The sequence below is a fragment of the Cucurbita maxima genome, unplaced genomic scaffold, assembly GCF_002738345.1.
Source record: "Cucurbita maxima cultivar Rimu unplaced genomic scaffold, Cmax_1.0 Cma_Scf00011, whole genome shotgun sequence".
In the NCBI taxonomy this organism is placed as follows: domain Eukaryota; kingdom Viridiplantae; phylum Streptophyta; class Magnoliopsida; order Cucurbitales; family Cucurbitaceae; genus Cucurbita; species Cucurbita maxima.
Genome location: NW_019272027.1, coordinates 3,775,247 through 3,793,053, shown reverse-complemented (window position 1 = coordinate 3,793,053; position 17,807 = coordinate 3,775,247). Strand labels below are relative to the sequence as shown.

General features: G+C 35.7%; 4 protein-coding genes across 8 annotated transcripts; all 4 read right to left on the bottom strand.

Moving 5' to 3' along the window:
* Positions 1-24: 24 nt before the first annotated feature.
* Positions 25-4,336, bottom strand: LOC111486241 (probable magnesium transporter NIPA6). 2 transcript variants are annotated; one of them, XM_023133287.1, is made up of 9 exons: positions 3,809-4,336; positions 2,962-3,018; positions 2,782-2,872; positions 2,536-2,696; positions 2,324-2,451; positions 2,097-2,234; positions 1,432-1,524; positions 1,185-1,302; positions 25-744 (listed from the first exon to the last, which is right to left on the bottom strand). In XM_023133287.1, the coding sequence occupies exons 1-9, from the start codon at positions 3,930-3,932 to the stop codon at positions 653-655; spliced, it is 1,002 nt and encodes a 333-aa protein (XP_022989055.1). In that variant the 5' UTR covers positions 3,933-4,336; the 3' UTR covers positions 25-652. The 2 variants fall into 2 exon arrangements, with proteins under 2 accessions (XP_022989055.1, XP_022989056.1); XM_023133288.1 differs by having other exon boundaries at positions 2,184-2,234.
* Positions 4,337-6,632: 2,296 nt separating this feature from the next.
* On the bottom strand, positions 6,633-7,468 carry LOC111486250 (peptidyl-prolyl cis-trans isomerase 1-like). Its single transcript, XM_023133298.1, has one exon. It carries the CDS (start codon positions 7,413-7,415, stop codon positions 6,897-6,899), a length of 519 nt encoding a protein of 172 aa, XP_022989066.1. The 5' UTR covers positions 7,416-7,468; the 3' UTR covers positions 6,633-6,896.
* A 1,151-nt stretch (positions 7,469-8,619) lies between these two features.
* LOC111486239 (repetitive proline-rich cell wall protein 2-like) lies at positions 8,620-10,323 on the bottom strand. 4 transcript variants are annotated; one of them, XM_023133285.1, is made up of 3 exons: positions 10,109-10,323; positions 9,240-10,024; positions 8,620-9,134 (listed from the first exon to the last, which is right to left on the bottom strand). In XM_023133285.1, exons 1-3 carry the CDS (start codon positions 10,263-10,265, stop codon positions 8,937-8,939), a joined length of 1,140 nt encoding a protein of 379 aa, XP_022989053.1. In that variant the 5' UTR covers positions 10,266-10,323; the 3' UTR covers positions 8,620-8,936. The 4 variants fall into 4 exon arrangements, with proteins under 4 accessions (XP_022989053.1, XP_022989051.1, XP_022989050.1 ...); XM_023133283.1 differs by having other exon boundaries at positions 8,620-9,137; positions 9,243-10,024; XM_023133282.1 differs by having other exon boundaries at positions 8,620-9,329; positions 9,399-10,024.
* Positions 10,324-12,027: 1,704 nt separating this feature from the next.
* On the bottom strand, positions 12,028-15,859 carry LOC111486246 (translocon-associated protein subunit alpha-like). Its single transcript, XM_023133293.1, has 8 exons — positions 15,648-15,859; positions 14,914-15,081; positions 14,750-14,800; positions 14,269-14,357; positions 13,298-13,375; positions 12,944-13,150; positions 12,497-12,571; positions 12,028-12,404 (listed from the first exon to the last, which is right to left on the bottom strand). Exons 1-8 carry the CDS (start codon positions 15,706-15,708, stop codon positions 12,354-12,356), a joined length of 780 nt encoding a protein of 259 aa, XP_022989061.1. The 5' UTR covers positions 15,709-15,859; the 3' UTR covers positions 12,028-12,353.
* Positions 15,860-17,807: the final 1,948 nt, after the last annotated feature.

The following is a 17,807-nucleotide window of genomic DNA, read 5'->3' as shown; positions in this document are numbered from 1 at the left end:
TAAAAAAAAAAAAAAAAAAAAAAAAGAAATAAATGAAAAATATTGGTCTTACTCGGAAAATCATCAAGGCTACCTTGTGCATATCTAGCCTAAGTTCAAAGGACAACTATCTAACCCTACTACATTTAGTTGCTAAAAAACATGTACGAGAGGTACGTGACCACATGATTGAATACGTGTCTCTAAATCTTTTGTTACATCCCTATCCAAAGACTTGAAAGCTCAAATGAACTATGGTATACATAGCATATTCAAACTTTGGATGGGTCTAAACTATGAAAGAAAATGAAACTATAGATCAAATGAAAGAATGGCATAACCTACAAGTTACATATGGCACAGGCTATAACATTGATGCTGGAACCAGCGTGGGATCATTTGAGAATGTTTTCTCCCCACCATTCTAACTAAAAAGATCCTTACCAGATCGTCTAGCAGCTCGGGTTTCGATGCTAAACCTTTTACGTGAAACCTTTTGCAGCAGCTGAGGGGATGGTAGCTCTCAAGTCTCGACGAGACCATGGTCACTATGTCAATACGTCGTCCCAATATAAAAAATTGGGCATTCTACTCGACCTTTTAGTATGAGTATATTTTTCGGGTTTGCATTTAGGACCATTGCCTTCCAAATTACAATCATAACAGAGAAGGCTCATTCTTCAGTGTAATGTGAATTGCTTATGGTGATCAAGTGTTCTTCAATACCTTTCATTGAATCCCCACTAATATACCACGCTACAGATCCTGCAAAGAGAGGTATAACTTCTGCGTTAATAGCCGCCGTGTGCAAGTTCTATTACCACTACCACATTAAACAAACAAGTAATGAAGTTGATATTCATTCAGCAGAAATCAAATCCATGTTATTCTTATTTGACCCCTTTTTGCCAAATGTTACCATATAAAAGGGTGTTAATTGTTCGGCAGTGTTTCTGAAGAACGGTCGCGGATTCAGATACACGAAACAGATGTCTTCAACACCCTTTTAGATGTTATGTGGTTTGTACGAACACACATACAAAATCATTTAATAGAACATGATCGTGGAGTAGGGGATCCAACCTCTAACCTCTTGGTCGAGAGTACATGCCTAAACCATTTGAGCTATGTTTGAGCATATAGATAGTGCAATAACTGATTAGCTATCAAAACATAGTAATAAGAGAGATATTTAGATGTCATACCTTGTGAAGGGACTGGTTGTTGTTCTCTTGTTGAGTGGAGAATCATAGTTCCAGAAAGGACGGTAATGAATCCACATAACTCAGAGACTATAGTACTTACGTTCTGACCTGACCAGTCCTGCAGCACAGAGCGACTTAAACGATTCACATTCATAGTTTTATTTTTTATTTTAAGAAGTTATATTTGTTTCACTTGTATGATAAAATACCAAAGACCGAGGAGCCACATCGACAACTAACTAATTACCTTAAACATGATGGCACTAGCAATAATAGTCAATGTTGTGAACATGGCATAATACACTGGAGATACGAGGGCTGCATTGAATGTATCCAATGCCTGAAACAAAGAAGACATATCTGTGAGATCCCACATCGATTGGAGAGGAAACAAAGCATTTTTTATAAGGGTGTGGAAACCTCTCCTTAGCGGATGCGTTTTAAAAACCTTGAGGGGAAGCACGAAAGAGAAAGCCCAAAGAGGTGGTGTACCAGAAGGACACTGGACCCGAACGGGAGTGGATTGGGGGGTCCCACATCGATTGGAGAAGGGAATGAGCGCCAGCGTGGATGCTGGGCCTCGAAGGGGGGTGGATTGTGAGATCTCACATCAGTTGGGGAGGAGAACGAAGCATTTTATAAGGGTATGGAAATCTCTCTCTAGTAGACATGTTTTAAAAACCTTCAAGGAAAAAGAGAAAACTCAGGACAATATCTGCTAGCGATGGGCTTGGGTCGTTACAGTATCTACCAACATAAGTAAACAACACCATTTTTTGTATGTTCATGTGGGGACCGGGAATTTGAACATCTGGCCTCATGGTCTTAGGTAATACATCTTGACTAGTTGAACTAAGCTCAAATTTCAAGCATTTAGGAAACCACTAACGGAACCATTAATAGGACACCAACCTTATTCAAGTAATTAAGTTGTGTGACGACACATACTACTGCAACTGTAACAAAAAGCCAAGTTTGAGGGTAAGCTACTTGGCTTACCCCTTCAAGTGTAAGTCTTATCGCTATTCCAATAGCTTTAATACTCATAACCTGAATTAATCACAAACGTTTAGAATTTTGCAAGTGGTAGTAAGACAGTCAAAACAGCAATATAGGTATTGATCTAGCAGAATAATTACCGTCAATGAACCCATTAAAGAACAGATTCCCAAGTAGACTAATATATTTACATGTCCATAGCGAGGTTCAAAATACAACATAAGAACCAACACTAACGAAGCTGTAGCAGCAAGGTAGACTAGAAAAGCTGTTCAAGGATTCAAAAAAAAGAAACTAAGTACAAAATATGATGATATTTCATTAAATGAAATTGATAAGAAAAGATTCTGACCTGGTTGAGTTGCTAAATTCCAGATTTCTTCAACAGAATCAGGAGTACGTTCCTGAGGTGCATGAATAACTATTATAACTGATCCTACTATACAGGATAAACACCCTACAACACCCATTTTCTGCAGCCTCTCCTTCAATAAGAAGTGGGCTAAAACAGCACTGCCCAAATCAAGAAAACAATGTAAGCTCCCCCATGAATCTTAAACTAGACATAAACGATACAAGAATCTCGAAACGAACTTACCTGACAATAATGCTCAGTGCACCGAGAGGCGTGACTAAAACTGCTGGGGCATAAATATATGCTACAAAGTTCGCAACTTCTCCAATTATCACTATTTTGCAAGAATAAAACTCAGGATCAATAGTAATACTGGGGTGGAGGTAAGGGGGTTGATAGCCTAAATAGTATAATGATGCATACTTATAACCATGCCTGCCCACCAAAGTGGCTCTAACAGGTACGTATAACCACCAACACCTGTTTTAAGAAAGAGATTATAAGCATCAACCAGTAATAGAGAATCAACATTACCTAGTCTAGGTAATGGCTCAAGCCCACCGCTAGCAGATATTGTCCTCTTTGGGTTTTCCCTTTCCGGCTTCCCCTCAAGGTTTTTAAAACGCGTCTGCCAGGGAAAGGTTTCCACACTCTTATAGAGGATGTTTCGTTCTCCTCTCCAACTGATGTGAGATCTCACGAGAAGATCCATGAATTAAATGCCCATTAGAAGCAATAACAAAGCAGATGAAAAACTAAATTCATTACTTGAGGATCTTTAATGTCGTGAGCTCGTTAAGAGACTATTAACACAATTTATAGCTTAACGCTAGCATATCATATACTAGTTTGCAAGGATCGGACATCCAAAAGGTGGTTCATGATGTTCTGAATCTTAAGCTTCTAATCCATTCAAAAACACAATTGCCCTATCTACTATGATTAATTCTTGAACAAATCCTATCAATTATAAACAAATCAAGAAGAAAAGTCCACACGGAACAAACTACTACAGCATTCCTATGTCAAAGAACACAACAATTTTGAGATAAATTTGCCTCAAAGAAACTTCCCTTCCTCCAAACAGAACATAAAGCAAAATACAGAAAGAACAGATTCAAAATGGATCAGTTGCATCCAAACAACAAATAAACACATTACACGACCCAGAAATCAAGCATTCCAGAATCGGTAGAACAATGAACAAGGAGGAATACTCAAAACCAAAAGCAACAAATCAACAATTCATTCATGAACCATAATCACTGACCTGCTCTCGCCCCTGTGGCTCCGGCACGCTTAAGTCCTTTCTTCTTCAAGATAAAACTCGATCCAATAAACGCACTCGACGCCATAGCCAGAATCAGACCCTTCGTATTCTCCGAAATCGACATTTCTCCGTCTCTGTTCTCTCCAAAATAAAAAAATAAAACAAAAGTCGGTCGCAAACACAGCCAATTGGATTTCTCTCTGAGATTAATCAAAAGTTCGCCCCAAATTCCCGCTCAAATCGGGTCGCAATCCAAAATTCAAACAAGGCGCAGTAGAAAACAAAAACAGCACCAATCATAAATCTGGTATTCCCCTATGGAAATTAGGAATCATGAGGGCCAGCGTTACCAAATTCCCGCCAAAATAAGATCACGAATTCTAAGAAATGGAAGAACAAGTGCAATGCAATGCAATCGTCAGAAGAAAATAATCCCGACGAGAAAAGAGATCGAGGAATCTGAGAAACTTGTCGATGCAAAGTACCGCCTTCGTCGTGTTGCCGGAAATTTTCTTCTTTTTCCCATTATTTCTAATAACGGGTCAAAGGCTGTCTGGTTTTTATTTATTTTTCTCTCTTTCACATAAAATTGGCAATACGTGTCCACTTCCTAGTGGATACATTTTAATCTCATTTATAAAATAAATAAAATATCTTTCCTTGCTTTTTTAAAAAATGCATTAATAAAATAATAAAATCTCTGTTGACTAATTGATACCATGATGTCGGCAGAGTTTTTTTTTTCCTTTTTTTTTTAAGCAAAAATAGACTAGGGGATCTTTTTCTGTTCGATCCCAATCCCAACAAACCCTTCTACGTCTAATAGACCAAGAATTAAATCAAAATTATTCTTAACGAGTCCATATAAAATTATCTCATTTTTTTCAACTATTCCAACGGTACACAATTACATTTGGCATGTTTTATCTTAATTACTTCAATTAAAAGTTTCAAAAATACTTTTGAACTTTAAAAAAACATTAATAGAGTAGACTCATCCATATATTAATAATAACATTATTATTATTATTTATTATTATTATTATTATTATGTTGATAAAGTAAATTGTGTTAATCTTATTTTAAAATTTTTATAGGTATTTTATTTATAAAATTATTTTAAATTTTTTAAAAAAAAAACTGAAGGGGAATTAATGAAACAGTTATTTATATAAAATAAGAAATAGAAGTTGCTTTTACTATATTGAATTTGAGTAATTTTCTCGATAATTGATTTTAATATTGTAAATAAAAAAATCAAATTGAGAACATTTAATTTAATTTTTTTTAATAAAAAGAACAAATTATATATTGTAAATGATTATTCAAAGAGGGAAAGACTATGATGTGTGAATTGGGAATATTTTCTTTAATAATAATTCTTTTTTTTGGTTCCCAAAATAGTAATGATTTCCCTAAGATTATTCAATAATGATTATATAAGAATATGCCCAATTACTATTTTTTATTTTTAGATAAATTAATAAGAATATGCTTCAACTTTATAATCTTTTTTATAATATTTTATTTTTTAAAAAAATAAAATTCAAGAATATCTTTGCTAAAATTAGCCTAAACCACAATTTGAAACTTTCAAAATTTTAAAATTCCATATGTATTCTTTTAAATATAATATTAAAAATAAATATATTTTTTATCATTGTAATTACATTATCCAAAGAGCATTGAACTATTCGTTCGAGACGAGCACGATTCGTTCGAGGCTCGGCTACCACGAGAGCACGATTCGTTCGAGGCTCGACTACCACGAGAGCATGCACGCTTCAAGACTTCACTACCACAAGAGCACGCACGCTTCAAGACTCGACTACCACGAGAGCACGCACGCTTCAAGACTCGACTACCACGAGAGCACGCACGCTTCAAGACTCGACTACCACGAGAGCACACACGCTTCAAGACTCTACTACCACGAGAGCACACACGCTTCAAGACTCTACTACCACGAGAGCACGCACGCTTCAAGACTCTACTACCACGAGAGCACGCACGCTTCAAGACTCTACTACCACGAGAGCACGCACGATTCAAGACTCGACTACCACGAGAGCACGCACGATTCAAGACTCGACTACCACGAGAGCACGCACGATTCAAGACTCGACTACCACGAGAGCACACACGATTCAAGACTCGACTACCACGAGAGCACGCACGATTCAAGACTCGACTACCACGAGAGCACGCACGATTCAAGACTCGACTACCACCAGATCACGTAAACGTTACAAAGATTAAAAACCTGATGGTCCTGCTAAATTCAGGAGACTGCAATCCCCAATATGAGGATCTCAGTCTCTTTCTAACAACTCCACAGGAAGCTAAAGGGCATAAACCATATAATATTCTCCCCACCACCAGACAAGCTTTTCAACTTTTCCATGGCATATTAAATCTAATGCAGACAAACTTTTTCTCGTAGACCATGCTCTTTCAAAAGCTACCATCATAATAATCAATTCAAAGCAACGAAATCTCACTAAACACTTATATTTTCATTGACTTGACTCATCAAATCAAACCAACTAAGAAAAATCTAGCATCCATCAACAAAACAAATCTAATCTATATCCATTTCCAGCAATCAGAACAACAAAATTGATACCAAATTCAAGGATTCATGAGACTTTCGAGTATCAATACACATTCTAATCCAAATCCAATATGAATTCCACGCAATCAGAACAGAAGATCATATATATAGAGTACCACAATCCATTAGAATCTATAATCATCCAGCATTCCCGGCGGAAAAAATGGGTTATGATTCATTTGATTATGCAAGAACTGCAAAAAAGAAAGATGAGAGAAAGTTGAAAGACACTGCCATATCATATTATTGAAGGTCCTCGGTTCGAACAACCAATTATGTCTAGGAACCACCGCGAAACCGCCATCAAACAGAAAGGTAAAAACGGCAGTTACACATAACTAAAGAAGCAGCGTAAACCCACGACCCATAACCTAAAAAGAGACGCAGACAGAACCATATTCGCAGTAAGTTAAAAAACAACACACGCAAGTAGAAAATGATCATAGATACGATTTCGCCGGAGCAGCGACAGATCTAAGAGAGCTGGCCACAGTCGGCAATGACAACCGGTTTCGAGGTCCTTCCAGAGCTCGATCCGACCTTCTCAATGGCCTTTACCACGTCCATTCCATCAACGATTTGACCGAACACCACGTGCTTTCCATCAAGCCACTCGGTCTTAGCGGTACAAATGAAGAACTGAGATCCGTTAGTTCCAGGTCCAGCATTCGCCATGGACAAAACACCAGGTCCGGTGTGCTTCTTGATGAAGTTCTCGTCGGCAAACTTGGAACCGTAGATCGACAGACCCCCGGTACCATTTCCATTTGTAAAATCGCCTCCCTGACACATGAAATTAGGGATCACACGGTGGAACGACGAGCCCTTGTAATGAAGGGTATGACCACTCCGGTCGACTCCCTTCTCGCCGGTGCACAGTGCACGGAAGTTCTCGGCGGTACGAGGAGTGACATCGGCATACAGCTCCATCACGATCCGGCCAGCCGGTTGGCCGCCGATGGTCATGTCGAAGAAGACTTTAGGGTTAGGCATTTTCTTTTCAGAGAGTTAGAAATATCTCAGAAGTAGAAGAAAACCGATTTGATTTTAGGGTTAGTGGGGCAAGAGGTATTTATAACAGTCAAGGTTCGAGTGTATCCATGTAAACTCAATATCAACCGTTGGATTAAAACACGTGGCGCAATTTCAGTGATATTTAAATAACCGTGGTTAGGTTAAGAAACCCAGGGTTAGTTTCGCTGTCATGATTAAGAATCCGTATACTTTTCCGTTCCGTTTGTTTTTTTCTTCAAAAGAAAAAACAATTGATTATTTACGATGTGTCGTTTAGCGGAATGGAAACGGAAGCGGTCTTTCGGAGAACGGCCACCTTTTGTTACTAAACGACGTGTCGAAAACGCGAAGAAAAAACAACGAGCTTAATTGTATTTAGAATTTTATTTATTTCTAATAATTTTGAATGGAATGGAACCATATGATTATTTAATTAATAAATTTTATAAATATGGGATATAAATGGAAACAAATAAACTTTAAATATTTAATTATGATTTGTAGCTGAATTTCAATATATAATTTAAAAAATTATATTTCAAAAACTTAAAATTTTATTTTTTAAGAGCGGGACATAATAAATAATAAAAAATTAATAATTAAATGAATAGAATATATATATATATATATTATTCAAACTATTAATAAATTTAATATAGTTTGGTTTAACACCACTAATTTTAGAGAAATTTATAAAAAACTTAAATTCATTTATTTTCTCAAAAATATTATAAACAAACTAATATTCTGAAAAATGAAATTGGAATATTGGTGGGCCCACCTTAAAGGGAATATATATATATATATATATATATATTTATCTTAAAAAAAAAAAAAAAAAAAAAAAAAAGATTGCTACAATGACTCTAGACCATAACTTTTTCTTTTTAGAGACATCATTTGGTATCCATAAAAGAAGGGATTTTTATTTTATTTTTTTATTTTCTTTCTATTTTTAAAAGCAATAAATAAGGAGGAATAATGCTTTTTACAAATTTTATATATAAAAAAATATTTAAAAAAACATAGGGTGTGAAAATAAGATACACTTTTTTTTTCAAGTATTGTGAGGTTAATATTTGAAATTAAAAAATATATACACACATATGTGGATGAAAAAGGTCGGGTTCTCGGAGATTATTTTTAGACTCCCACGGAACGAAGATAGTTAACGTGTGCTATATAGAAAGGTCGGGTTCTCGTAGCTTTATATTGAATACATGGATCAATGTCCACAACCAACCAATTTCATGTCACTTTTACAACACAAAACAAACTATAAACACAAACTCCACAATATACTCTCTCTTTCCCTATAAATTTGTTTCTTCTTGTGATATCCACGTGAAGACTTTATTACATCAACAACAAAGGTTGAAGCTAATATATAAAATATGACACCAAGCAGCTTCCTTACTACTAACAAATGGCAGCCAATTCAAACATATATATGAACTTATATATAGCACTCCTGAACTAATTCTTGCAGATATATTTGTCCTAAGGGTGTGGAACAGGAGGATGAAGAGGAGGAAACTTCTTGCCAAACTTGGGGTGGGATAAGTACTTTGGAGGGATAACAGGGATGACCTTAGGAACTGGTGGACATGGAGGAAGCTTTGAAATTGGAGGAAGAATCTTGTAAAATGGATGCTTGTAGACTGGTGCTGGTGGTTTTGGCATGTAAACGGGTGGTTTTGGCACGTAAACGGGTGGTTTTGGCACGTAAACGGGTGGTTTTGGCACGTAAACGGGTGGTTTTGGCACGTAAACGGGTGGTTTTGGCACGTAAACAGGTGGTTTTGGTGGTTTTGGCTCATTGACTGGTGGCTTTGGTGGTTTTGGTGGTTTTGGCTCGTTGACTGGAGGTTTTGGCTCGTAGACTGGTGGTTTTGGTGGTTTTGGCTCGTTGACTGGAGGTTTTGGCTCGTAGACTGGTGGTTTCGGCTTTTTCGGCTTTTTCGGCTTTTTTGGCTTTTTCGGTTTTGGCTTGTAGACCGGTGGTGGCTTTTCATAGACCGGAGGAGGCTTTTCGTAGACCGGAGGAGGCTTTTCGTAGACCGGAGGAGGCTTTTCGTAGACTGGAGGAGGCTTCTCATTGACCGGTGGAGGGTTTTCAGGAACTGGGGGAGGCTCATAAACCGGTGGAGGCTTTTCGGGGACGGGTGGCTCTTCCGGGGTGGGTGGAGGGAAGAATTTGTGATGGTAAGGAGGGAAATATGGATGACCAAACAATGGAGGATGAGGAGGGAAGACAATAGGAGGCAAAGGAGGATGATGATAATGCCAAAAGAAGGCAGAAACACAAGTTCCACTTTCAAACTTAAGCGCACCAGGCAGACCAAATGTATGTTTTCCATTACCATTGGATTTCAACACAATCATGGAGGATTCCAAGCCATCAGGAGATGAACAAGGAGTAGAAGAAGCACTATGAAGCAGAGCAAAGCACTTACCCTTCAACTTTCCATCTTTCAAAGCCTCCGTTGGAAGCAACACTTTGAACTTCCCTTCTTCATTAAGCTCTGCAAACCCTTTTCTTTCAAAGCTTCCATCCTTCAGCTTGCAGTCGATGCTGACACGAAGCCCTGCATTGGATTATTCATTCAAGTTCATAACATTTAAAAAGAATCAAACTTAAATGAATGAGTAAATGAGATGAGAAACTAAACCTGTGAAGGCATGAGTGGTTTTAATGTTGTTCTTGTGGCAGTCTGCACATTCTCCGACCCCGACAACCTCAACGGTTGTCAAGTCGCTGCCATGGCAGAAAGTTATAGCAAAAAGGAAGAAGAACCAGAAAAAGAAACAGACAGAAGGGGTCTGCATGGAGGAATGAAGAGGGAACTGAAAGTGCAAGACAGTGAACCCAAATGGATCATTTTTATAGGAATTTGAAGGAGAAGATCAGAAGGTAAGCACCGACGGTAGAGTTATGATATTGGGGTCCAAACTTTTTGGTGATTTAGTTTGCTGATTGGCGCATTGGCATGGCATTCAATAACTTCAGCTACTCTGCTACTTACTCATCTACCAAAAAAATAATGCTCATAATTGAGATTAATCTTTTTAAGTTCTTCAAATGTTGGTATGCATTTAATTTTCCTGTTTTTTCTCTTTCGGAATATTTTTACTTTCCTATACTAGATGTTTTCGTTAGAGGCCCGAGCAGAGGGGAGGATACAAACCTATCATGGATAATTTAAACCAGGTAAATGATATCTACTCTATGTTAAGTCCTTGTCTGTTCTAGAGATTTGTAGTTGAGTATGGCCAATTTTGGGTCGAACGAGATTGTGTTTGTAGTACTCATTTCTATGATTATATTCAAAGTTTGTTCACGGGTGGCTAGGGGTAGACATCGTCGAAAGGAAAATCAATGATTTGTATGATGCAAACAAGTGCACTCAAGAGGCATTTCTATCCTTACAAGGTGTAAAGTTGGTAACATGTGAACCTAAGGCCTTGTGTAATAAGTGAGTTAGGTTCAAGAATAGACTTGTAATAGTATAAAAGGGATGAATCACAAGAAACGATTTAATAATCGCTCGGTACTTCTAATGGTCGATACCGACAAGAGAAATAATATTTTTGAGAGTTTCTAGAAATTTAAAGGAGTGAGTAGAGGAGACAGACAAGTTCCAAGAATTACTTCCTCACAATTGCACTTCTCAAAAGATTTGTAAAGAGAATCGTATGATCAGAGTTCTCTCTTCTAATAAGAAGAGGAGAGATCCACAAAAGGTACTATTATCACATGTACTAAGGAAAACGAAAAACTCGAGCATGATCGAAAGTTTTGGGGTATAAAATTTAGCTAGGGATGTTCATGCATATGTATAGTACAAAGACGAATGCTATGGTAAGATCGTCTAAAATCCACAAACAGTTCTTCCTGGTCATGTAAGTCAAAAATCATGGCATACAAATCCTCCTAAACATTTTCTTCAGTAATCGATGTCACCCGACATCTAAGATGAGTGGTCATCACAATTTGAATCTGCTACATCAAAGACAATAAAATAACAGATTGGCTCTATGTTCTTACCATCAGACCAAGTCAGGATGGTTTATCCTTCTCCTCATCTTTTTACAACCCAAAAGAAAGGCATTAATGGAGAGCCTACAACATTACAGTTGGAGGTTATGATAAGGTAGCATTTGCAGTTGATGATATTTTATGAATATAATCGAACCGAAGGGCATCGACAAGTTCCATATAAATAGGCCAGATAATATCGTCCTTGAAAACTAAAAAATAAAAAACAAGAAAATCCAGATAGACAAATGGGAGACCCAATCTCATTGACTACCATCTTGCTGGCTAATTTAAGAGTCTTTACCCAACTCTTAAGCAATTAAATCAAGTCTCCATTTGTCTCCTCATAAAATCATATGCAAGCATGAAAGCTACTAGCCAAGACCTCACATGGGGCAATTTAATGAGGGAAAAACTGATATCAAGCAAATTAACAGTTTTATAGGAAGCCATTCGACATCGAGATGTGAAAGGAGCAGAAACTTTCCCATGATGTAGAGGTAAATGATTTCAAAGAGAATTGGTAACCTGCACAGCCCACGGGCCACGACATCAATGATCCAACAAGGCAAGGATTGTGACTAATACAGAAAAGGGGTTCCAAGGAAAGTTAAGAAAGTTTCAACTTTGATAATATATGCTCCAAGGAAAATTCTCTAGATTCAGAAAACTGTATCATTGCGGACTTAATTTAGATCGACATTAAGAAACAATTCCCTGACATGCTACACTGGCAAGGAAGGGTTGTTTAACGCACCTAACTTATAAAAACTAGTCAACTTTGACTCTCTCCTCAAATCTTCAACTGCCTAACGTGAGTTACTGGAATCTGCACATTGTCAGTGTCCTATGCAAACTGGAATGGAGATGAGTCCTCGTTAATTCTTCTTCTTTAACTTGCTTGATGCGGACTGGGTGTATGCAGTTCCCTAAGGATCAGAGGAGATAAGATTATAAAATATATCAGCAGCAGTTTCCAGATTTCTTTAGATATACATGAATTCCATGAACAAATACAAACCTGAAGCCATTCATCCATCGAGGAATCAACGGTTTTTGTTCCCACTTCAACCTTGGAAGCAGCCCTCTTGGGTTTCTGACACATAGAAGGAATTGCATAGAATTTTATGCCAAAATCATTCATATATCTAGAAAATGTTTAAATTAGATAAAGATTAAATCTTGCAGCTCCACCTTTCTCATACTCCAAATATTAAGGTGAGAAGTTTTTAAGTATGAAGACCGGGACCATGGTTAATAATAAAAGAAATGCTACGGGTAAATACTTGTAAAAGACCAGTTCAGATATATTTCAAGTAACATATTTGTTAAAAAATATGCTCAATGTCGGGACAATAGTCCAACATTATGTACCAGCAGCTAATAAGAGGTAAAAGAATATAAATAAGGCAACATCCACTATTGGAAAACAAGGTCATCATCAAATGAAGACCAGGAAGATCTATACCTTGGACAGCTTTTGCTGTACTAGACCATGAATCCATAAGCCAAGCATAACGAGAAGTGCAATTCCAAGAGTGACTAAAAACACAGTCTCGATGCTGATGAAACCACTAGCTTCAATGACTTCAATAGTACCGTTATAGAAGATGCTTTGGTATGCATTCTGGTCTATCTCATAATATATGGTGCCCACTAGATCAAAGTTTCCAGGCTGCACATCAGGAATATATTAAGGTGTTTTCATTTCCTCAATTAATAGAACTTCAAAACTGATGAGGATAAGCAGATAGTAATTTTATAAACTGAAAGTTCATATCATGGGGACGAGGAACTGCTATAATAATGATTATGAATGAACCTGCAAAAACTTGCTGACAGCAAATGCATATGGGTAAGAAGCTTGGGTGGATGGGGGCACCGTTGCATTGTGGAAAACCTACAAGTACAACAAGGAAGATCATATAAGTTAAAAATACCAAACTGAAGTTACTGTAAAGAAAAGCTGGGTTAATAAAAGCACAAATATTACTGGAAGTTCATAAAGGGGTTTCATAGTGAGAAAAAAAAAAAAANAAAAAAAAAAAAAAAAAAAAAAAAAAAAAAAAAAAAAAAAAAAAAAAAAAAAGCTTGTACTCAAAATACCAAATTAAAAATATATGTATATATATATAGAGAGAGAGAGAGAATGTTGAACTTCATTTTTAAATTATGTAATATTATCTTGACTTAGAATAGTCAATCAACAGACATGAATCAAACCAATAATAGCATGATAACAATTGACATTGAGATGCAAAATAAATTGCAGAAATAGTAATAGGAACATTTTTCTGTAGAAAGTTTGCAATGGCCAAAAACAGTCTCAAAAAGAAGAAGAAAACACGAGACAAGATTTGAAAAAGAAGAAATTGACTTATTAGAAAAAGAAGAACAAAGATAAATGACTAAACATACAGAGAAGAAAAGATAATATTCCTTCCGTTCAACTAAATTAATGATGTCCAAACTACAAAGGGCCAAACTAAAGGAATTCTAGCCAATCAAGATGCCTTCTTCAAGGAGTAAGAATCGGAACTCGTAACTTTCAAATTAAAAGGCATAACGTATTTCATAAACATATTAGTGAGTGAAACTCAACCTGCCCAACACAAACAGTATCCTCTCCAAAATTCACATTCAACTGATTGAGATTGAAACATAGACAAATCAAATATTTGTACCATGCAGTCTATGCTTGTATTCATTAAATATTGGAGGAAAAAGAAAAAGAAAACAATTTGAGATCATACAGCAACTCTATTTAATAATCATATGTCAGGCTGGGATTACCTGTCCAGTAAGATTTTGAATCAACACACGATGATCAAAAGTGTAGTGAACGCTGGCCTTAATAGCTATAATATTCAAGCTTGATTCCCCTGGATTAACAAATAACAGTCGAGGAAATTATTGACCTATAAGATTTTGCATCATTGAAAAGCAATAAAAGGTTTAATCAATGCTGGCCTTAGTAGCTTTCCTATTACATCAAGCGTGACTGACACGTTTAACAAAACTCAATCAAAAGAAGTGAATGTAATACAGTCAGGAACATAAATTCAGATGAAAACTCACGTTTCCAACAGAGAACAGACATAAATAATAATAAAACATTTAACAGCAATAAAATGAATTACTGATTAATAGAAAAAGACTGCCCAACAGGTGCAACAATACCAATCAGAAGAAGCCATCTTTGAATTCAAAGATGCCTGTGATTGTTTATAGGAGATGTAAGGGCCCAAAGGTTTAGCAGGTTAAAGTTAGTTACCATCATTTTTCACTCCTGCGAGTAGTTCGGTCTCTGCACCAGCTTGCACTACTGCAATGGAAGGCATGAACTTCAATGTAAATTATAGATATCATAAAAGTATGACACTCCTATCAAAGAAATAAAAAAATGTTACCAAATCCTGAATCTAGTTGAACACTTACTGCGTGCACTATTTTTTGGAAAAACGCAGACAGTATTAACTCCTGGAGCTGAACCGAAGATCACATCTCCAAAATCCTGAGAATCTTCTTCACCCACAACTCCCAGATCACTAGCTTCTTCAACAACCAGGGATGGTTCGCCCTCGGAGTCCGATTGACAAGTGGCAACTGTTAAGCAAATAAACAACAGAGTAAAATGATCCACTAGAACAATGAAATTCAATGCATTCAATGAAAGACAAATTGCATGCTTTGGTCCTCTAGATAGAATGAACAAGTGACCGCAGGTTTTTTATCCCTCCCCAATTTACTAGTAAATTCAATGGAAAAACAAATTCGCTGGAGATTACGACTTCAAAAATGGCGATGGACAATCAATTTATAATTCTCGGAAGATAGGAGGGGGCTGTGATTTCAGTAATGGCAACAGATAAACAACTTGATAATGATTCCCAGCATTGTAACAGTACTTCTTAAACGAATTATCATTTCACCATCAAAGCCAGAGAAAGAAGAACAAAATACTAATAGGAAAGACGCGATCCAATATAAAATTAATAATCTGATCGGAACCCACAAGAGAAACAATCAAACCAAGAAAAAGTCAAAGACCTAGACCGCATTAGACCAGAAAATCCCGATCGAAAACCATGCAAGGCAATTCCAAAAGAAGAATCCGCAAGACCCAAGCGATGGAGAAACGTGTAGATCTAAGATTGAACAAAAGAGCGAACCTCGGAGAAATGGAGAGGCAAGAAGAAGAATGGCGAGGAAGAAAACTCTGAAGGTGTTCATGGCGAATCAAACGGAGAGCGTAGATTGAGAGTTGAAACTTCGATCGGAGAGACGACCAAGCTTCAATTTTGGAGGGTTAAGGTTGGGATTTGGGGATATCCATTAGCGACCTTTATTTGGGAGGGAGAACCCGCCTTCCCCAAATTGCTACACGTTTCTCTAATTCCCTTTTTCTTTTTTCTTTTTTTTTTCTTTTTTCTTTCTTTTTTATTATACAAATTAACTCTTAATTTTTAAAATGTTAAAGTTTTAATTTTTTTTTTCTTTTTTTAAAGTAGGAATCGTTAGAGCCCGTTTTAAAATGGGTAAAGAGAAGTTTTCGTACCTTTATAAGAATAACGTGAGATCTCAGATACACTACCTTTGAGGCCTTACATCCACAATCTATCCCTTGGATGTCTAGCTACCTCGCCGGCACACTACCCTGTGTGACTCTGATACCATTTATAATAGTATAAGCCCACTGTTAATAGATATTGTTCGCTTTGACACGTTCCATATCGTAGTCAGACTCACAGTTATAAAACGTCTATTAGGGAAATATTTACACACTTTTACAAGGAATGTTTATTTATCTCCTCCAACGGACATGTTTCACACAATAATTTTTAATTTCAAAATTGTGGAAAAAAAAAAAACTCTCATTCAAATCTAATAAAAAAAATTTATCCTTCAATTAGTCGTGACACATATATAATATCATTTTTTACATATTAGTTGTTCATCAAAGTTCGAAAATAATTTTTTTGAGGATATATTTTTTAACAAATTTCAAAATTCAAAAATCAAATGGAAATCTAGAGTCGTTCTTAGAGTCTTAATTTTGATTTGGTTATGAGTATTTAAAAAAAATATTTAATTATATCTTTGTGATAAATGTTGAAATAAAAAAACACTCATTTTCATTTATTTTGTAATTAGTTTAATCTTTATGGCTTGGAACCAAAACATTTAATACAAATAAAAATGTTGTCGTTCACTTGTGTAAATCATGGTTCACGTTTTTTAATGTCTCATATTTGATGGTCCGACATTCTAATGCATCCACTGCAACATAGTTGTTTACCTGCGAATACTATTTCTATAAATCAACACAACTCATTTCAATATGTCGTATCTTTATTGACATACTTTGTAATAAAATATCTAAAATGTCACATTCTTAAGATTTTTTTTTTATTTAAAAAAAAATAAGACAAAGTGTGTCATTATTAAAATAAAACTAAAAGAGAAGAAGGAGAAAGAATGGTATTGACTATATTAATTTTTTTAAAAAAATGGTGATCATATTTTAAAATAATATAAATGTGAGAAATAGTTAGAAATTGGCACCAATATGTAAAGTTTGTCCTCACATGAGCACTCCTAATAATTAAATACAAACTTTGGTACATCACACTCATTTAATGCAATTGATGGATCATAATGGTGTTGGAGTGTAAATCAATCAATCAATCAAATATTTTATATTGCTTTTCATAATTGTTGGACTCCATTAATTTACATTTCAAAAAAGTATTTGTAGTCTCGTATAAATACTATCTCAATTGCTATGTGGTCCCGTGAAAAAACTTAAAACAAAGTCATGAGAACTTATACTTATCATTTTGGAAAGTCTATGTTCATCTAACATAACATCAAAGTCATGCTCTAAACTTAATCATGATAATAGAATCTTGAATAAAGTATTGTGAGCTTCGAAGGCATAATCAACAAGTGATTAAAGTATCGAACAAAGGGCGTAGATCTTCGTGTTCAATTTCTTACCCCACTTAGTTTTAGATTTCAAAATATGACACTTATTTTTGAATTCCGTGTTCAATTTCTTAATATACAGATTTCAAAAGGTTGCATTTAATCACTATTAAAATTGATTCAAAAATTATACATCATAATATTTAAATCAATTAATGGAAAATTAACATCAGGATCAAAAGTAAGTATAAATTCAATAATAAAAATGTAAAATCCTCTCTAAACTAAACTTTAAACATGAAAGTAAGGGCAAAAATTAAATAATATTTTTCTCTAAATTAATTTTAAATGAAATTTATCCCCCCACCCCAAAAAAAAAAAAAAAAAAAAAAAAAAAAAAAAAA

Coding starts and splice junctions, on each gene's coding strand:
- LOC111486241 (XM_023133287.1), bottom strand. CDS start 3,932: ATGTCGATTTCGGAGAATACGAAGGGTCTGATTCTGGCTATGGCGTCG. Junction 1,303..1,431: donor CTAGTGCCATCATGTTTAAG/GTAATTAGTTAG, acceptor TCTGTGCTGCAG/GACTGGTCAGGTCAGAACGT. Junction 745..1,184: donor ACAACCAGTCCCTTCACAAG/GTATGACATCTA, acceptor CTCTCTTTGCAG/GATCTGTAGCGTGGTATATT.
- LOC111486250 (XM_023133298.1), bottom strand. CDS start 7,415: ATGCCTAACCCTAAAGTCTTCTTCGACATGACCATCGGCGGCCAACCG.
- LOC111486239 (XM_023133281.1), bottom strand. CDS start 10,265: ATGCAGACCCCTTCTGTCTGTTTCTTTTTCTGGTTCTTCTTCCTTTTT. Junction 10,025..10,108: donor AACCACTCATGCCTTCACAG/GTTTAGTTTCTC, acceptor AATCCAATGCAG/GGCTTCGTGTCAGCATCGAC.
- LOC111486246 (XM_023133293.1), bottom strand. CDS start 15,708: ATGAACACCTTCAGAGTTTTCTTCCTCGCCATTCTTCTTCTTGCCTCT. Junction 15,082..15,647: donor TGCCTCTCCATTTCTCCGAG/GTTCGCTCTTTT, acceptor TTTGCTTAACAG/TTGCCACTTGTCAATCGGAC. Junction 14,358..14,749: donor CGCAGGAGTGAAAAATGATG/GTAACTAACTTT, acceptor TTGTTAATCCAG/GGGAATCAAGCTTGAATATT.